The sequence below is a fragment of the Lynx canadensis genome, chromosome E3 (genome assembly GCF_007474595.2).
Source record: "Lynx canadensis isolate LIC74 chromosome E3, mLynCan4.pri.v2, whole genome shotgun sequence".
In the NCBI taxonomy this organism is placed as follows: domain Eukaryota; kingdom Metazoa; phylum Chordata; class Mammalia; order Carnivora; family Felidae; genus Lynx; species Lynx canadensis.
In genome coordinates, this window is record NC_044318.1 from 36,247,686 (window position 1) to 36,264,417 (window position 16,732).

Consider the following 16,732-nt stretch of genomic DNA (forward strand, 5'->3'; position numbering starts at 1 on the left):
CTAACTTGTCACCGGTTTGCTTTTTCCTATAAAGTTTCAACAGCCTTAGGGCACTGAACAGCATTTTTGTGCTGAATAATAAATCTGTTTATTGCGGATGCCCAGAACCACAGAGATGTAAAGAGACCATCTAAAAATAGAGTATGGCATTTCAAGGAAACCTGTTCACAAAATCAAATCTAAAAAGAGCAACTCAGAAAACTACCACAGGACTGCATAATTTCTTCACAGGCAGCCCTGGTCTCAAATAGCCCCCAAACAGGATGTCTGGCTACAATTAGAAGAAATCGGAGAAATCTGACCTCCTTAAAAAAAAAAAAAGAAAAAAAAAAAAAGGGGGGGGAAAAAGAAAAAGGAAAAATAAAAAAAGAAAAACAAAATGCTTGAGACACACAAGTATGTGAAAATCACTGGTCTTATGATAATTACACTTATCACAAAAGCTATTTTGAAACATATAATCCACCTTCAGCGACAGGGTGATGATATGTACTTGGTCCTCGTAAGACAGAGCTGATCAAAGACACAAAACTTTTAGAGTAATTACATCGAGGCAGACCTGCCAATTTGAGATTTAATTTGACTGAACTGCTGATTCCACACTTACTTGCTCTCTGGTCAAGGTGCTGCCCAACAGACCTAAGGAGAGCGAGCTCCGCTCCCTTCTGCAGACCGCTGCCACCCCTGCGCCAGCTGGAACCGTGTCCTGCCCGCCGAGCCCCTGCCCTGTGTCACACCAGGGGGGTCGGGTGTCTGGGTTCACGAGGCTACTCTTTCTGCCTCCCCCTGAAAACAAGACTCAGCCTCGCAGATACTCTCTGGTTACACGGCTGTACATGTAATATGATTAAGAAGGAAAACCTAAAACACCTACTCAACTAGCCACAAACAAAGTGAGTACTTCAGGGTGGAATCTGAATCAGCCGTCTGAAAGGGAGACTCCTAGATCCTGTCGCTGTTTCTTGAATACTTTTATGGAGTGTCACTTTTTTTCCCACCCTGCCCTTTTCCTTTACTGAATTTTCATACAATGAGTTCGCTATGACCATCACCGGATATACTAACAACAACAAAAAAGTTACAGCTGGATCCTGTATTAGTCTCAGCTGCGGCCAAAGTTAAAAATGTTTAAAGCCTAAAAAAAAAAAAAAAAAAAAAAAAAAAAAAAGTTTAAAGCCTATAGGAAAGGGGGAGAAGGGGGAAGAGAAAAAGGGGGCAGGAGAAGGGGGGGAGAAGAAGGGTGGGGAGGAGGGGGGACTCATTCCTAAGAGATTTCAGGTTTGTTCTTCATCCGAGAACCTGGCAGCAAAAGCTTCTCTTTTGTAATATGCAAATAAAGTTTGTCTTACTAAATTTTCCAATTCTGAAGCTTGTTTCTTTATAAAGCCATGGCCACATATTAAAATAAAATTCTTAATCACCTCCATATGAGGGCAGGTCTAACAAACCACTGTGTATGTTTGTCCAAGTTCACCCACGCACATATTCCATTGACATCTGAGCCGCTTAGTAACTCCTTTCGGTTACCAATCTAATCCACATTTACCAAAGAACAAGAAAAATGAATGTGACTTTGACCTTGAATCAAATAGATGACTTTAACATATTGAGAAAAATGACATTAAAGAACCAAAACACTTCTCTCTCCTGTTTATACATGTAACCTGGATTATAGGATGCAAATGATACTAGGAAACCGTTGCAGGCACTCCAGAAGTCACCATCACCCCCCAAAAAAATTGTTTTAAAGACTGAGAAAACGTGAGGCGCCTGGATGGTTCAGTCTGTTGAGCATCAGACCCTTGATTTCGGCTCACGTCTTGATCTCAGGACTGTGGGATCGAGCCCCACAATGGGTACCATGCTGAGCCTGGAGCCTGCTTGGCATTCATTCTCTCTCTTGCCCTTTCCTCTGCCCCTCTCCCCTGTTGACAGTCACTCACTCTCTTTCTCTCTCCAAAAAAAACATTGAGAAGACATAAGTAAATGCAAGGTATGAACCCTGATCAGAGCCTAGATAGGTAAGAAAAATAGATATGAAACACTTTGGGAAAGCAGAATTTGGACTGTATGTGTAAGGATATCACAGAATTACTGTTGATTCTCTGCAGTGTGGCAGGGGCGTGGAGAGTGTCCTCAGGAGATCAATGCCGAAGTATTTAGGGATTAATCGTTATGATGTATGTAACTTACTTTCAAGTGATCCACCCCTCCCTGGCCCCCCTCCCCAAAAAACCCTGTAATTTGTATCAGAGATAAAGCAAATGCAGCAAAATTTTAGCAACTGGTGAATTAAGGTGACAGCTATATGGGTATTCATTCAACTTTTCTGTAGACTTGAAATTTTTCAAAATGCAAAGCTGGGGGAGGGAAGATACAATCATCGCATTGCCGGTTATCTGCTATTCCTAAACCGGAATACAGCAGCTCTTTCACTCTGCTGAGTACATAATTGCGGGCAGGGGGCCTCCTATGTCGATGACCACGTTTCAAATGCCTGACTGTTTGGGATTTTTGACAGATTCTTCACTAAAGAATTTCACTTGGGTTTTTTTCATGTCCGTTTCACATACAAGAAGGAAGACTGAAGCTTAAGGAGATTATACACACAGACTCGAGGCTAGAAGTATTGGAGCTGCATGTATTTACTTAAAAAATATGTCAACAACAATCAGTTCTACTGGTTAAACAAACTTCTGTATGTGTACACAGAGACACAAATTCTCAGAACCAACCATTAACATCACACACAGCTGGCTATTTTCTGCCCTGAAATATCCTCCAGCGGCTGAGCTGACATAGCAAACGGGCAGAAATTCTGCAATGTTAATTCCCTTAATTAATTAGACCACAAGGGGGAGGGGGCCCTCCAGTCCCACAGGACGGAGATTATCTGGGGAGCAATGAATGCATGATCCACCCCAACAAAGTCAGCCGCAAAGAAGCGAGGCTGAGAACAAGGGAGGCTGCCCAGCACAGAAAGGTCCCAGGCTTCCAGATTCCACTAAGTGGAGAATAACGTACTCTGGGTGGAGGGAGGGAGGGATGGACATTAGCAGAAAAAGCTTCAGTGAAACATGCAGCAACAGCCTTCTAAAATTAAACGTTTATAGTAAAAGCCAGACTCCCTTCTCCAGCATTGGGGGAAGATGTTCAGGTTAGTATTACCACCCAGGCTTGGCCATTAATCTCTTGAACCAGTGAAAGTTGAAACAGCCTTGACTGTCATTAACAACTTTTTAAGGAAATGACTCCCCCGTCAAATCTGTTCCTCAAATTCCCAGATGAAACCGTGGAAGCCAAGCTCATGTGATTAGAGAACTCCGATGATGGTCTCCCCAAGAGGACATGCCAGCCACGGGCTCGGCTACGGGCAGGCCTGCACCATGCCTGCAGGTGGCTGGAGGGACCGGGGCGGTCGGCTTTGGCCTCTCCCTCAAGAGTGGGACTGGGTCTCACCCGGCCCCAAACCTTCACAGATAAAATGCAAGAGGGAGATAAAGTTGCTAACGCGAAAGCAGCCTTGAACACCCCTGAAAGAGACAGTCGCTATCATCTTGACATGCAGGACAGTCTGCTCTTGGCCAGGATCTTAATACCTGACGGGAAGACAAAGCGAGAAGGCCCCAGGCTCCTCCTCAGTAGAGGAAAAAGGGTGGAGGCAGCACGGGAGGCAGAGGAGACTTCAATCCTGAAGCCAATGTCTAAGCAGCAGAACCCAGGGGAAATAGCTCAGCTTATGTTCTTTCCAGATTACTAAAAAAAAAAAAAAAAAATTAGTCATGTTCTTCATGTCCAGCCAAATGACTGGGCATCTGTGAGGCAGAAGAAGCGCGGGGGTGCCGCACGAGCGTGGGACACGCACTGGACCGCGCTCCTCGCCACGAGAAGGCCCACAGAGAGGAAGCGCTAAAGCCCTCGGAGACCAAGGCGACCACAGGAAGGAGGGAAGAAGGCATCTGACTTTCTTCCGTAAAAATAAAAAATGCCACAGTAACCATCTGACTAGCATACAGCTTCGCCACTGTTTCAAATGAAAAAGCAAATTTGGAGACATGTTACTTTGGGGACCCACGAGACGCTCTGCGACCCCCAAGAGCAGGCCACACTTGAGAAGAACGCTTATCCAGTATGAAGATCCCTTCCGCACTGGCCGCGAAAGGCACCGTTTTCTTCTCAGGATGCGCCGTGCTCTCAGAAGCGCGGTCACAGGCTGAGAAACGTCTACAACCGCTCGTCCTGCCCACACTTGGGAAGTGCAGCCTCACCGTGTGAACAGGCCAAATGCTTCCAAGTCACTGAAACCCTCCAATTTTCCCATACTCTAACACAAACAAAAATGAATTCGTTTGTCTGTCTCAATTCAAAAAAATTTTAATTCAATTACTGAAACTTGCAAAAGGACATTCCTGATCATTTTATTTCCTCTCTGCTAAGAACTAAAAGGAAGTCCTGTCTTCTAACGGAATATTAAATGGCCAACGTCTGCCACTTTGGATTGCTGCACGGTTAAAAATGTTTGCGTTAAAATAAATGTTACAAGGAAGTGCCACATGCAACTATTAACGGATTCATGAGCACGTGAAAATACATTTGTTTTATTAAAAGTAGGAGAACGTATCAATCTCGAAAAGAAAACGTAACCCAGCTCGGTTCTTCAAGTGGTAAGTACATATGCTTGATGAATACCTATGGAAGAGAAGAGGTTTCCTCTCGCACTCCATGGGGATGAGGTCCTTGCTGTGTGGATAAGACAACTGACCTGTCTGCTGCCACAGCCAGTGTCTGGCAAGATGCCTGTACTCCTGACAGAACGCTTCTCAGCCATGTAAACAAGAAGGGCATTTATCGTCCCGCGTGACAGGAAGTGTGGACACAGGGAGGCTCCGGGTGGGGGACATTCGGCAGCTCAACCACATCCTCAAGGAGCCAGCTGGTCACCCTCAGCGTGTGGACGGACATCAGGAACATCATGAATGGAAGCTGACTACCCAACAGGCCAACAAAGTCCATTCAAAGACAAGGAACCGTCTTCCGTATTTTTCCAAGAAAGAAGAAACCTTTCCAAGAAGTCCCCCCGCAAACTGCCCTTCACAGCTTACTGGCCAGACCTGCTTACGCTCCCTTCCTCCAGTCGATGAGAAGGAAAAAGGAATTTCCTTCCCTGGTTTATGGCTTTTAAGTTCCACTCTCTAGTGGCCATAAGGTCCCCTTCCCTAGGAGTTGATATCGTAACAGATCAGACACCCGCAGCCACCAACTGAGCAGCAAAGGGCCACAGAGAAATGAGCCAGGTGATCATTCCTTCCCCTGCCCCTCAAAGTACCTACACCCTACTTTATGGTTTAAAATCAAAGGTTGTTACTTGCAAGTTACATTTTATAGAAAGGAAAGAAATATCCAATTTTTGTTTCTTTTCTAAATACATCATCCACCCTAACACTTAAATCAATTACAGAAATAGCTAAATAGTCACGGCTTTAATGAACCCTCCTATTATCAAATTGTGGTTTTAAAGAACCTCGAGAATGTAAAATAATAAATGCAACCCAGATGTTCACTGAAAAAATGAAAACAAGATTGTTTTTACTTCATAGCAACCAGTAGGTCAACCCATTTCCTCCTTCAGAGAATTCTCAGAGGACCACAAACTCCACTCAAAGACCATGTGTTTCATATGTATCTGTCCACAGAAAAAGGAAACTCTGCTGTCCAAAATAAACGGAGAATATTATATGTTCCCATGAAAGTGAATTAGAAAACTGCAGTAAGGCTGGGTCTACACACAGCCAAACATCTGGATGAAACTGGGGGAAAAAAAAATCACTAATTACCTAGATATTGGGAAATATTTTTCAATCATCATTAAAATGTCCAGTTTTATAGCAAACTGCTTTTATTTATTAATTAGAGGAATCAGTTTTTCAAAAAGAAGAGTACAGTAATTAAAAATAACCCTGCTGAGAGTTTAGGACCGGAACTTATTTTCCACGATGTGAACAGAGCTCCTCGTGACCGGCAAAAACGAAGTCAGCCGGAAGAGTGAATTTGCTCTGTGAAAGCAAATCACCCAATCTTCGTGGACAACTAACGTGACCCAGGTGGGTCTAGTATTTACCAAACACTGAAAGATAGATTTATCCCAAATAAACACGTGCTGAATTGTCTGCAACCAAGCTGTAACACCCTACAGAACCTGATGTCTGTCGTACCAAGTCAAATGGGGAGCTGACTACACAGTGCTGAGAAGCTTGATTAACTTCAAAAATCAGGAAGGAGAGTCACGTATTTTCTACTCTCATCAAAGGGACTTATTCTTCTCCCACAACTGCAGAGTAGTTCTATCGTGCGCAGTGTTTGATAAAACCTATCTTCCCAAGTTTCAATAGTCCCATCTCACAGGTTGATCAACCTGCTTCCTAAAGGATGTGCCAATAATCCCTTTCAGAGCTAATAGGTCTCTCCCAAAGTTACTCTAAGAGTGTGACCATGACACCTGCTATGTTAACTCACCTGGTATGAGTTGCTGTGGGTCCTCCATCAAAATGATTTACTCAAGAGAAGTTTCATGGCAAAACACACGGGCACCCCTCTCCCTCACCAAGCCCCAGCCCTCCGGCCACTCTCATCCCCGGGGCAAACCTCCACTCGCAGGCGTGGCACCGGCTCTTCCTAAAGCAAGCAAACATCTTTCCCGGTCCCTCCTCTGCCTGCCCCCTGCCTGTCCCCCAGCGGCTGACCACTCTCGCTTCCGACAACACCACTCCCCCCTCTACTTCTGCAACACCGCACAACCCCCAAGGACCCCAAGGACCCCCCCCCCCCCCAACGCCACCGGCTACGCTTTCCAGGTCTCCTTTCCTGGGCTGTCCCCAGTCCTGGGACTTTCTCCTTTCTCTCAGCTCTCTCCCACGAGTGATCTCGTTCATCTGGTCCCACTAACTAAAGGGCGCTGAAGTCTTCCCAAGGTTCATCTCCCACCCAGTCAGGTCCTCCAAGCAGCGGACTCTCACAGCCACCTCCACTGGGACTTCTCACTACCGAGTCCAATTCTAAACACCAAAACTGAACTCCTGAGACGCCGCTTCCAGTAAAGGCTGACTAGTTTGTAACTGACAAACCCATCTGCCAAGAACAACCGAAAGAGCTGAACAAATTATAAGAAACAACTGTGTGAAGGTATCGGACAGCTACCAAATGCAGTGAGGACTCAGGAGGCCAGGATCCCAGAGGTAAGTGCAGAGAGGGGAGCCCAAAATCCGGGCCACTTTTCTCCTGGAGAGGTTTGCCAATTCACTGTAGAAGCAGAGAGGCCAAAACGCTAAGCAGAAACAAGTGGTGGAGAATGTGAGTGGGCCGGCATGGCCTCTGGCAGTCTTAGGGGTGGGGGGGAGAGCTCAGGGGCTGCCAGGTAAGAGGAGCCCAGTAAACAGCCCAGGCCTTCGGGCTGGTGGGGACCGCCAAAGAGCTACCCCAGGAGGGGGGCAAACCAGAAGCAGAGCAATCCTCACAATTCTAAAGTGGTATTTCCCTGCCTTAACTGCCTGCCAGAAGCCTCCCTTGAGGAAAATTGCCAGAGTCTACAAGCTTTCACACACATGGTCTACAATTACCAGGTATGTCTAGAGTCACGACCACATGACTGAAAACCAAGGGTAGAACAGACAACAGAATACACTCACAAGCTATCCAAATACTGACATTATCAGACGGGGACCTTATAATAACCGTGATTAATACAACAAAGAAATTAGTTTACAAGATGAGAATTTTCAGCAGAAAATTGGGAATCTGAAAAAAAGAATCAAGAAAACTGAAGAAGGCAGTCACTGAAAGAAATTGAGAACTCAAGACATGGTTTCAGTGCGGGCTGGAGATGAGGGAAGGATTATTCGTATTTTGGGATACAGGTCAGAAGAATATACACGGAGTGAACCACAGACCCATAATGCGGACAAGAACACAGAAAAGAGAGAGTCAGTCACACAGGTCATGATGAAAAGGTGGAGTCCCAGAAGGAGAGATGGGGAATGCAGCCAAAGGAATGAATGGAGAGATAATGAGCACCAATTCTCCAAATCTAAGGTAAAATTAAGTCTGGTCACGGCACCACCAAAAAGCAGAACCGCCACCAGCCCCGACAAGGATAGTTTTAAGGAAAACCACATCTGGACACATCACAGTGACAGCTGAAAATGAAAGGCAAAGAGAAGAATCTGAAAAGCAGCCAAAGTGGGGATGGGGGAGGGATTACCTTCAAAAGAACAAGACAGATACAGCTGATTTCTCAGCAGAATCCATGGAAGCCAGAGGCAATGAAGTGGCACGTCGAAACACTGCAAGAAATTAACTTGATAAACTACAACTGTACACCCGGTGAAAATATCCTCCCGAAGCCAGGGCACAGTAATGTCATTTTTGACCAAAAAAAAAGCAAAAAAAAAAAACCCCAAAAACCCTCCAAATGGCTTTCTCCTAGCCCCGCCTCCCCGGACCTCCCCTTCTCCGGTGGCAGCAGCACCACCTTGTCACACAGGCCAGAATCTGGAAGTCCTCTCTGCCTCCTGCACCTCTGACCTCCCAACTGTCGGCACATCCATCCGATTCTCCAAAGAACATCTCATCACTGGTAACGCGATGCACTGTTTCTTCCTCAGGAGGCAGGCCAACGTTTAAAAGTCTGATAAATGCCCAGAGTGGAGGAGAATGCCCCCTGTGAGAAAGCAATCTGTCAGCAGGCAAGGAAACCAAAAGGAAGCCTATGCCCCGTGTGCACAATCTGGAGCTACGCTCTAGAAAAACTCCCCCAAGTCTGGAAAAGGAGACAAGCCCAGGAGTTCACCTGTGTGTGGTTTACAACGACAATGTAAAATCCTATCCGGACGACAGGATACCATTTTTATAATTTTCTTAAACAAACCAAGAAGAGATCTTTACCTTGTTTACGGACATACACCTATATGCGAAAGTAGGAAAACCACACCACAGGACCCACAGCTAATCCACACCTGCCCTTAGAAAATCCACAAGGGAGGAGGGGTGGAGGACCAAGAATAATTTAAAAGGTGATATTCCCTGAAGGTCTGTGCACCGTGTTCCAGGTCTTGGAGTATGGTCGCAGGTGAAGGCAGACAATGTTCCTGCTCTCATGGAACTTAGAGTCTACGAGAGAAGAGGCAAACGGTGTACAAATATGGAATAGGTACAGGGTGGTAAGTGTTAAGAAGCCGGGAAAGGGTAACAACAGGGGTTATTTCAGACAGGCTGGTGGACGAAGGCCTCTGTGGCAGGGAGACATGTGGACAGAATCCTGGATGAAGGGGCCCTGGGTGGATCAGTCGGTGGAGCGTCTGACTCCTGATTTTGGCTCAGGTCATGATCTCACGGTTCTTGAGTGCGAGCCCTGCGTCTGGCTCTGTGCTGATGGCATGGAACTTGCTTGGGATTCTCTCTCTCAAAATAAATAAACTTACAAAGAAAGAAAAAGAAACCTGGATGAAGCCAGTAAGCAGGAAGCAGATACCTCAGTGAAAACCACTATGGAAACAGCAAGTGCAAAGGCACCGAGGCAGGGTGTGCCTGGTACGTTCCCGGAAGATCAAGGAGACCAGCGTGGTAACAAGCGTGGGGGAAATGTCAAAGACACAGCAAGGGATGAGAGCAGGGGCCAAGGACAGCCCTCAAGAAAACAATGTTTTTTTATGTTTTTAAAGGGTTATTTAAAGAGAGAAAAGAAAGAAAGAAAAGAAAAAAGGAAAGGAAAGAAAGAAATAAAAGGAAAGAAAGAAAGAAAAGAAAGGAAGAAAAGGAAGAGAAGAAAGAGAGAAAGAAAGAAAGAAAGACAGACAGACAGACAGGCGGGCACCTGGGTGGCTCAGTGGGTTGAACATCCAACTTTGGCTCAGGTCATGATCTCACGGTTAGTGGGTTTGAGCCTTGTGCTAACAGCTCGGAGCCTGGATCCTGCTTCGGGTTCTGTGTCTCCCCTCTCTCTGCCCGTCCCCTGCTCGCACTGTCTCTCTCTCTCTCAAAAATAAACTAACATTAAAAACAAAAAAGCAAAAAATTTGTGACTGTATGTGGCATACAAAGCCAAAAATATTTACTACCTGGCCCTCTTACAAAAAAAGGTCGCAGCCCCCTGGACCGATAGGCCCTGTGGGCCACAGGAAGGCCTTTCAAGACAGGGTTCTAGCCTGATGACAGTACAGACTCAGAGAGGGGGTGACATGACCTGTCTTAAGGGATCGCTGTTGGACACGGATAACAAGAGGGAGAACATCTGAGGCTAAGGCAAGAGAAGCCAAGGAGGGCACCAACCAACAAGCAAAAAGAACAGTGTTGCCACATGCAGGGATGGAGATTTACCCGTAATGCTGGAATTACTATTACTTTCTTACAAAAGACCTAGAACAATGTCACAGAACATTAACAGCTACTCTGTTAACTCTGAGTAACGGGAACATGAGTGTTTCACTGTTTCCCCTACTTTTCTGTGTCTTTATAGACATCCATCTTATCTCTTTCCCTTCACCTCTGCCTCGGCTGCCCAATCTCCACGCCTCTGCGACTCCCCGGAGCACCTGCCCAGCTCCTACTCCTGGACACCCTCCCCTCCTCCAACCCATTCTCCACTTGGTGGCCAGGAAAACTCTCCTTAAAAGGGCAGGGGGTGCAATGGTGAGGCATGTGGCTTCTGGGGCCGGAACACGTGGACTTGAATCTCTGCCCCACCTCTTACTATAGCTGTGACATCCAATGCAAGTCGGTTAGCTTCCCCACACCTCTGGTTTCCATTTCCATCTGTAAATGGTGGGTAATGTTAAGCGTCTAACAGGGTTACCGCGAACACTAAGTTAAGATACAATAAAGCACACAGGACGGAGCCCCAACAGCCGAGAGCATTATGTAAACATCGGCTAAAATTATTGAAACAGAAGTCAAATATCACTGCCCTGTTTAAAATCTTGCATTGGCTTCGTGAATCCCTTACCTCCTGAAGCCACTCCTTCCAGCCCCGCCCCCTGGCACTCTTCCTCCCAAAGGCTTCCCCTGCCTCTCCCCCCAAGTCCCTCCACCCCTGATGATTTCCTTCAACACATTCAGCATAACTTGTAATTATTTTATGTGTCTGTTTACCTTTCCTGTCTGTCTCCCATCTAAACAAAAGCTCTGGGAACGCAGGAAATTCATCTGCCTTATTCACCGCTACTCAACCTTGTGCCAGGAGCAGTGCCTGGCATTTTGGTAGAGGCGCTATCACTATCCGTTGAATAAGCGTTCAAGAACCCGCTCTAAGCATACTCTGAAAACACCCATCATGTCACCTCTTAAACATTAAAAGACCAGTAATTTCCTGTGCCTTGACTGGAAATATAGATAGCATATTTTATAACTTGCTACATTTAAATCATTTTTTTCTTTTTTTTTTTTTTTTTTTTTAGTATATAAAAATACTTCAGGACACCTCAGTGACTCAGTTGGTGAAGCAGCCAACTTTTGATTTCAGCTCAGGTCATGACCTCACGGTCATGGTTTGATCCCTCCATCAAGCTCTGCTTAAGAGTCTCTCCCTCTTCCTCTCCCCTGCCTTCACTCTAGCTCTCTCAAAAAAAAAAAACAAAACAAAACAAAACAAAAAAACCCTCTCAAAAAGGATGTTTTCTTACCAGCATACTATTTTTCTGTGTGAAATGGCTTTCCAATTTTGGAAGAAGCAGAAATAAACTTTTTTGAATTTCAAAAAAATAAAAAGGCACAGAGCGACAGCTCCACTGCACCTTCATTCTCCACCTGCTCAGTTCCCATTGCCCTCCCCCAACAGGGAAACCTAATTCTTGGTTCCTTATTTAACCTTTCCGAAAATTTTCGCACATACACAAACACTTCCGAAAAAAAGAAAAGAGAGGAAAAGAAAAGAAAAGAAAAGAAAAGAAAAGAAAAGAAAAGAAAAGAAAAGAAAAGGAAAGAAAAAAGATGGTAGCCTACAAAGCACACTTTCCTGCACTTTGTTTTTGTAACTTAGCATTTTGGAGATCTTTCCAGATCAATTCATAAAGTGGTTCCTCGTTCCTTCCTACAACTTCATTCACCATCTGGGTATGAGATTTACCCGATGAGTCTCCTGTGGATAACCTGGGTTATTTCTCATCTTTTACTACCACAAACAATGCAGCAAATAATCGTGTACCTACAGCATCTCCAACATGCACAAATATACCTGCAGATTAAATTCCTCGAACTGTTACTGCTTGTTCAAAGGATTTGCACACTTGCAATTGTTTAAAAAGCTGCTGCTGCCCAACATTGCTGCATCTATTGGGATCCATCCAGAGAAACAGAAGAAGGCCCTCTAGGGATCTCAAGTGGAGGACGTTTCATACAAGGAGTTGGTTACATGCGTGATGCAAAAGCTGAGAAGTCACACGGAAAATGGTAAGACAACCAGAGACCGCAAGAGCAGAAGCTGATGCCACCTCTAAGTTGGAGGACCAAACGGAGGAGGGATTTCCAAAGCTCAGGGAAATGGGCAGGCGCTGGAGGCAAAAGGAGACCGTGCAACGGCCACAGAGACGGTCTGAGGCCAAACGTAAGGAGGAGAGAACCTGGTTTCCCCCTTCCTGTAGCCATCCATCTCTCCCACCACCCACCAGAGGCTCCCACCACCCAAACCTAGCTGCAAGCCAGCTGACCCAAAGGTCTGGGAAATGTTGCCTGCAGGGGTGACTCTCTCCGCAGGGGAAGGGCAAGCAATGGACCTGAGCCAACAGGACCCAGGCTGTCTCTGTAACTAATTTACCCTCCCACCGCCAACAGATGGTTTCAAAGGTGGGGGGTCCTTGCTTGGCTGACAGGTGAAAGGTGGGTTCTCAGCCTGGTCTTAACCTGTATTTATTTCATTATGAGTGAGGCGGAGCACCTTCTCACGTGAAACACACGCTTATAATCCTCATCTACACTGACTGGGGGTGGGGAGGGGAAAACCAGCAAAGTCCTTCACGTCATCTGCCACAGATGGTCCATTCGGGAACATCAATCAGGCACATTCCCAAACTGAGTTAAGATGGTGGCAAGGAGCCAAACTAGCCAGTCACCTGCCAAATAGAGGCAAATCTCAAGAGCTGTTCTAGAAAAACCGAAAGGCAATAAAGCCCCGAAGGAATTAAAAATACCTTAACTGCACTCTGGGCACACTGTAAGTAACAATGTGTTCTTGTAATCTTGTAACCAACCCCCCAACGTGTTCCTCCTTAGAACTGCCCTCCAACCATTCAGATCACCACCCTCTCCCCTTATCTTCCACGGAAAGAACAAATACTACTACCCTGGACAAAAATTCAACTTATAAAAATAGCAAGTAAGAATCATTTTTTAAAGTCTCTTAGCCCTACAAACACATTAGCCAAAAAAAAAAAAAAAAAAAAAAAAAAAAAAAAAAAAAAGCTCTTAAATGATCTCTCCTGCCTGTGTAACTGCCATTTGCACAGATTATTTACCCTATCTTGTAAACAAGTTGTAGCTGACTTCCCCATGTAGGGCTCAAAGTTCTCTACTCTAAAAATATGTACACAAAAGTTATGTTTTACGACTGGCTGGCAAACGACTGGCAACTGAAATTATTCTCTTTCGAAGGGCTGAACTTTATTTTTAAAAACGTGAATTTTAGGGGCACCTGGCTGGCTCAGTCGGAAGAGCATGCGACTCTTGATCTCGGAGTGGTGAGTTCGAGCCCCACGTTGGGTGTAGCGATTAAACATCTTTTTTTTTTTTTTTTTAACATGAGCTTTAAAGCAAAGAATTTTTTTTTATCTAAATGGCATTAATAACTGTAAAGAACTTTAAAGAGGTATATTAACTTCAAAACCTCCCCAAATAGTCAAATACAAGCACATCAAATGTGTATCATAATTGCTATACAATGATTCTTATTTCAAAACTCTAAGGCTTTCATTTACCCAAAAACATATTTATTCTAAGATTGCCAAATTTATTTTTAAGTGTCTCCTATAATTCAAAGAAGATAATAAACCTTATCAGTAAAGGTTAAAAGTTATTTTCCGGCACCTACCATGCTGCTGGGCATTTTAGTAGACAAATAAACAACTGGTCATTGACAATTGTTCTAGTGGATTAAATGGTACGTTAAAAGCAATCACACCCTTTTCCCAATGCACAGGTTTTTTTTATAAGGTTTTTCTTCAATTCGAATTTGAAAGTAATGCATATCATTCCAGAAACTTGGAAAACAGAAAAACGTTACATTCACATTACATTACGTTGCTTCCACCAGGACATATAAAGCAACTGCTTGTAACATTTCATCAATAAACTTCCCATAATTTACCTCACCTTCCTCCTATCGGGCATTGCCATTTCCAATTTTCTACTACTACAAATAGTATCACGCACATCTTTGAGCATGACATTTTTGAAAACCTCTCTCCTGGGAATACAATCTGGAAATCAGTAGCCCAGAGAAAGTTTTAAGACTTTTGATACTTAATAACATCCTTTGCTACAGTACTCAAGATCTGCAAACCGCTGGGACACGCTGACTTCCTTTTCTAATCTTTATGTCTGCTTTTACCTTGAAACCGTCTCCATGTCTTTATTCACAGGAGTCGGAAACGCCTTCCAAACAAAAATCGCCAAGCCGGCTGCCTACCTTGACTCTGATGTCAAATGCTTAAACGTGACGCCTGTTTACTCTGTAAAAGGGAAAAACTGCTGTATGCCTGTTGTGTTACCCAAGTTGTGACAGGCAGGAGGCAGGGGATCTGGGGAGAATCCATCGCTTAGACTCTTCAGGCACACAGCCTGGCTTGTAGGAGGCTCTGCAACTCGGCTCCTTCTTTCCACAGCACTTTCTTTCGAAAAACAACACACCCACTCGACGCCACAGTGCTATCCCTAGCTTTAACTATGAGAACTGAATTCGACAAATGCCACCAAGCCTGCCAGCTTCCCACGATCACAGCCGCATCGCTTCTTGGGGCACAAACCTCTCGGGCAGCACTTACAGTCTTAGAAGGCACCTTGATTCACCAACCACTTCAACCTGAAAGCGCTCGAGACTGCTGATTCTCACAGGCGGCTGCAGCCTGTAATTAAGTTTTTTTTTTTTTTTTTTTCTCAAAACCCTCCCATATTACAAGGGGTTCTGAAGATCCCGTCTGTCGGCATCAAGGAGATCTTCAGCCAAAGTAGAGAGAACCTCAACTTCGGGTGTGCCTGCAAGACAGGGGTGGTAACCCCTCCGCTTTCCAAACCAACGACCCCACTCCACACACGCGCGTAAATGCAGCTTCACGGGCATGATTCGCAGCATGACACGACAGTAATTTGCACGCCACTAAGTCATCCACAACAATTGCAAATTAACTGGGCGTCAGGCACACAACCCGGCTCTTGCTGCTCTCACCTGAGCGCGGGATGCCCCGGGCTTCTTTGGGGGGCTTAACCCGGAACGTCCCCCAGTTCATAAAATGCCTGTGCCCCGGCTGCCCACTCCTCGTTGAAGCCTCCTCACGCACCACTTGTGACCTAAAGCCCGGCACACGGGCACACGGCTTTCAACCTTGTCCCTCTACCCGCCCCTCTTGGACCCCGAGGATCCCCAATTCGGAACTTTCCCCTCCCCATTTCTCGGGGATACCCCGCTTCCCACCACCTGGGAAGAGACACCGAAGGGTGGGGGGGGGAGGTCAGCCTCCTGCGGTCGGGCTCCGGAGGGCGTGAACGCCCTTGGCGACGAGAGGCGGGGAAGGTCGCCCCCAAGGTCCCCCGCCCCGGGAGGCGACCCCCGCGCCCTGCCCGAGCCCCCGGGCCACCCCGGCCGCCAGCGACCCCGGCCTCGCCCCGGACCCCCGCTCGGGCTCGGAGGCGACCCCGCCGGCCCCCCTCCGCTGGGCCCCGGACCGACCCGCCGCGGGCCTCGCCTGTCGCCAGCCGGCACGGGCGCTGCCCGGACCCCCGACCCCGGACCCGCCGCCCCGCTCCCGTCCGGCGCGCCCGCGACCCCCGCCCCAGGCCGCCAGCCCGGGCCGGCCACACCTCCGACACTCACCGCCGCCGCCCTCACCGCCGCCGCCGTCTTCGTCCATGTTGAGGCCGCTCCCGCTGCCGGCGAGCCCGGAGCCGCGGGCGAGGGGCCGCGGGCGGTGGGCGCCGCGGGTGCGGAGCGCGCGTGCGGCCGGGCGGCTCCAGCAGCGCGCGCGCCGGGTCGCGGCCCGGGCCTCCTCCGGCCGGGCGGGGCGCTCTCCGCTCGGCGCGCCGTCACGTGACGCGCAGGCCCCGCCCCCGGGCGCGGTGGGCGGGCCCCGGGACGGCGCGGCTCCGCCCGCGGGAACGCGCCCGGCCCCTCCCGGACTGCGCGGCGCGGGCCCGGCTGGGCTGAGACGCGACTCTGGGCGGCGGGGGAGGGGGCCCGGGAAGCAGCGACCCCTGCTGCGCCCTCCCCCGCCTTCGCGCGGCCTGGGGACGCGCGTGGGGTCCCGGGCGCGGGATGCCACTTCTACAGACCCCGGCGCCGAGGGTCCTCCTCGCACGTGCGCTCCGGAAAAAAAAAGCTCAAGAAACGCACACATTCAAAAGTCTGGCCTCGCCCCTTGGGCCCCGCGGCATTTCCGAGTAACCGGCTTTCTGATGCATAATGAAGACGTTTCTTTGCTGGCGACGAGCGCACTTTAAAATTAGCAGAGTGTAAGGCTGGACCCCAAACCCGCACACCTGG

At 47.4% G+C, this 16,732-nt stretch overlaps 1 protein-coding gene across 1 annotated transcript in view; it reads right to left on the reverse strand.

The window, feature by feature from the left end:
• Nucleotides 1–16,179, reverse strand: part of CYTH3 (cytohesin 3) — a 99,579-nt gene extending 83,400 nt beyond the window's left edge. Inside the window, exon 1 of the mRNA XM_030301401.1 lies at nt 16,067–16,179. Coding sequence (XP_030157261.1) covers nt 16,067–16,103 — 37 coding nt within the window. The 5' untranslated portion in view covers nt 16,104–16,179. The remainder of the gene's footprint in view (nt 1–16,066) is intronic.
• Between the last annotated feature and the right edge of the window lie 553 nt (nt 16,180–16,732).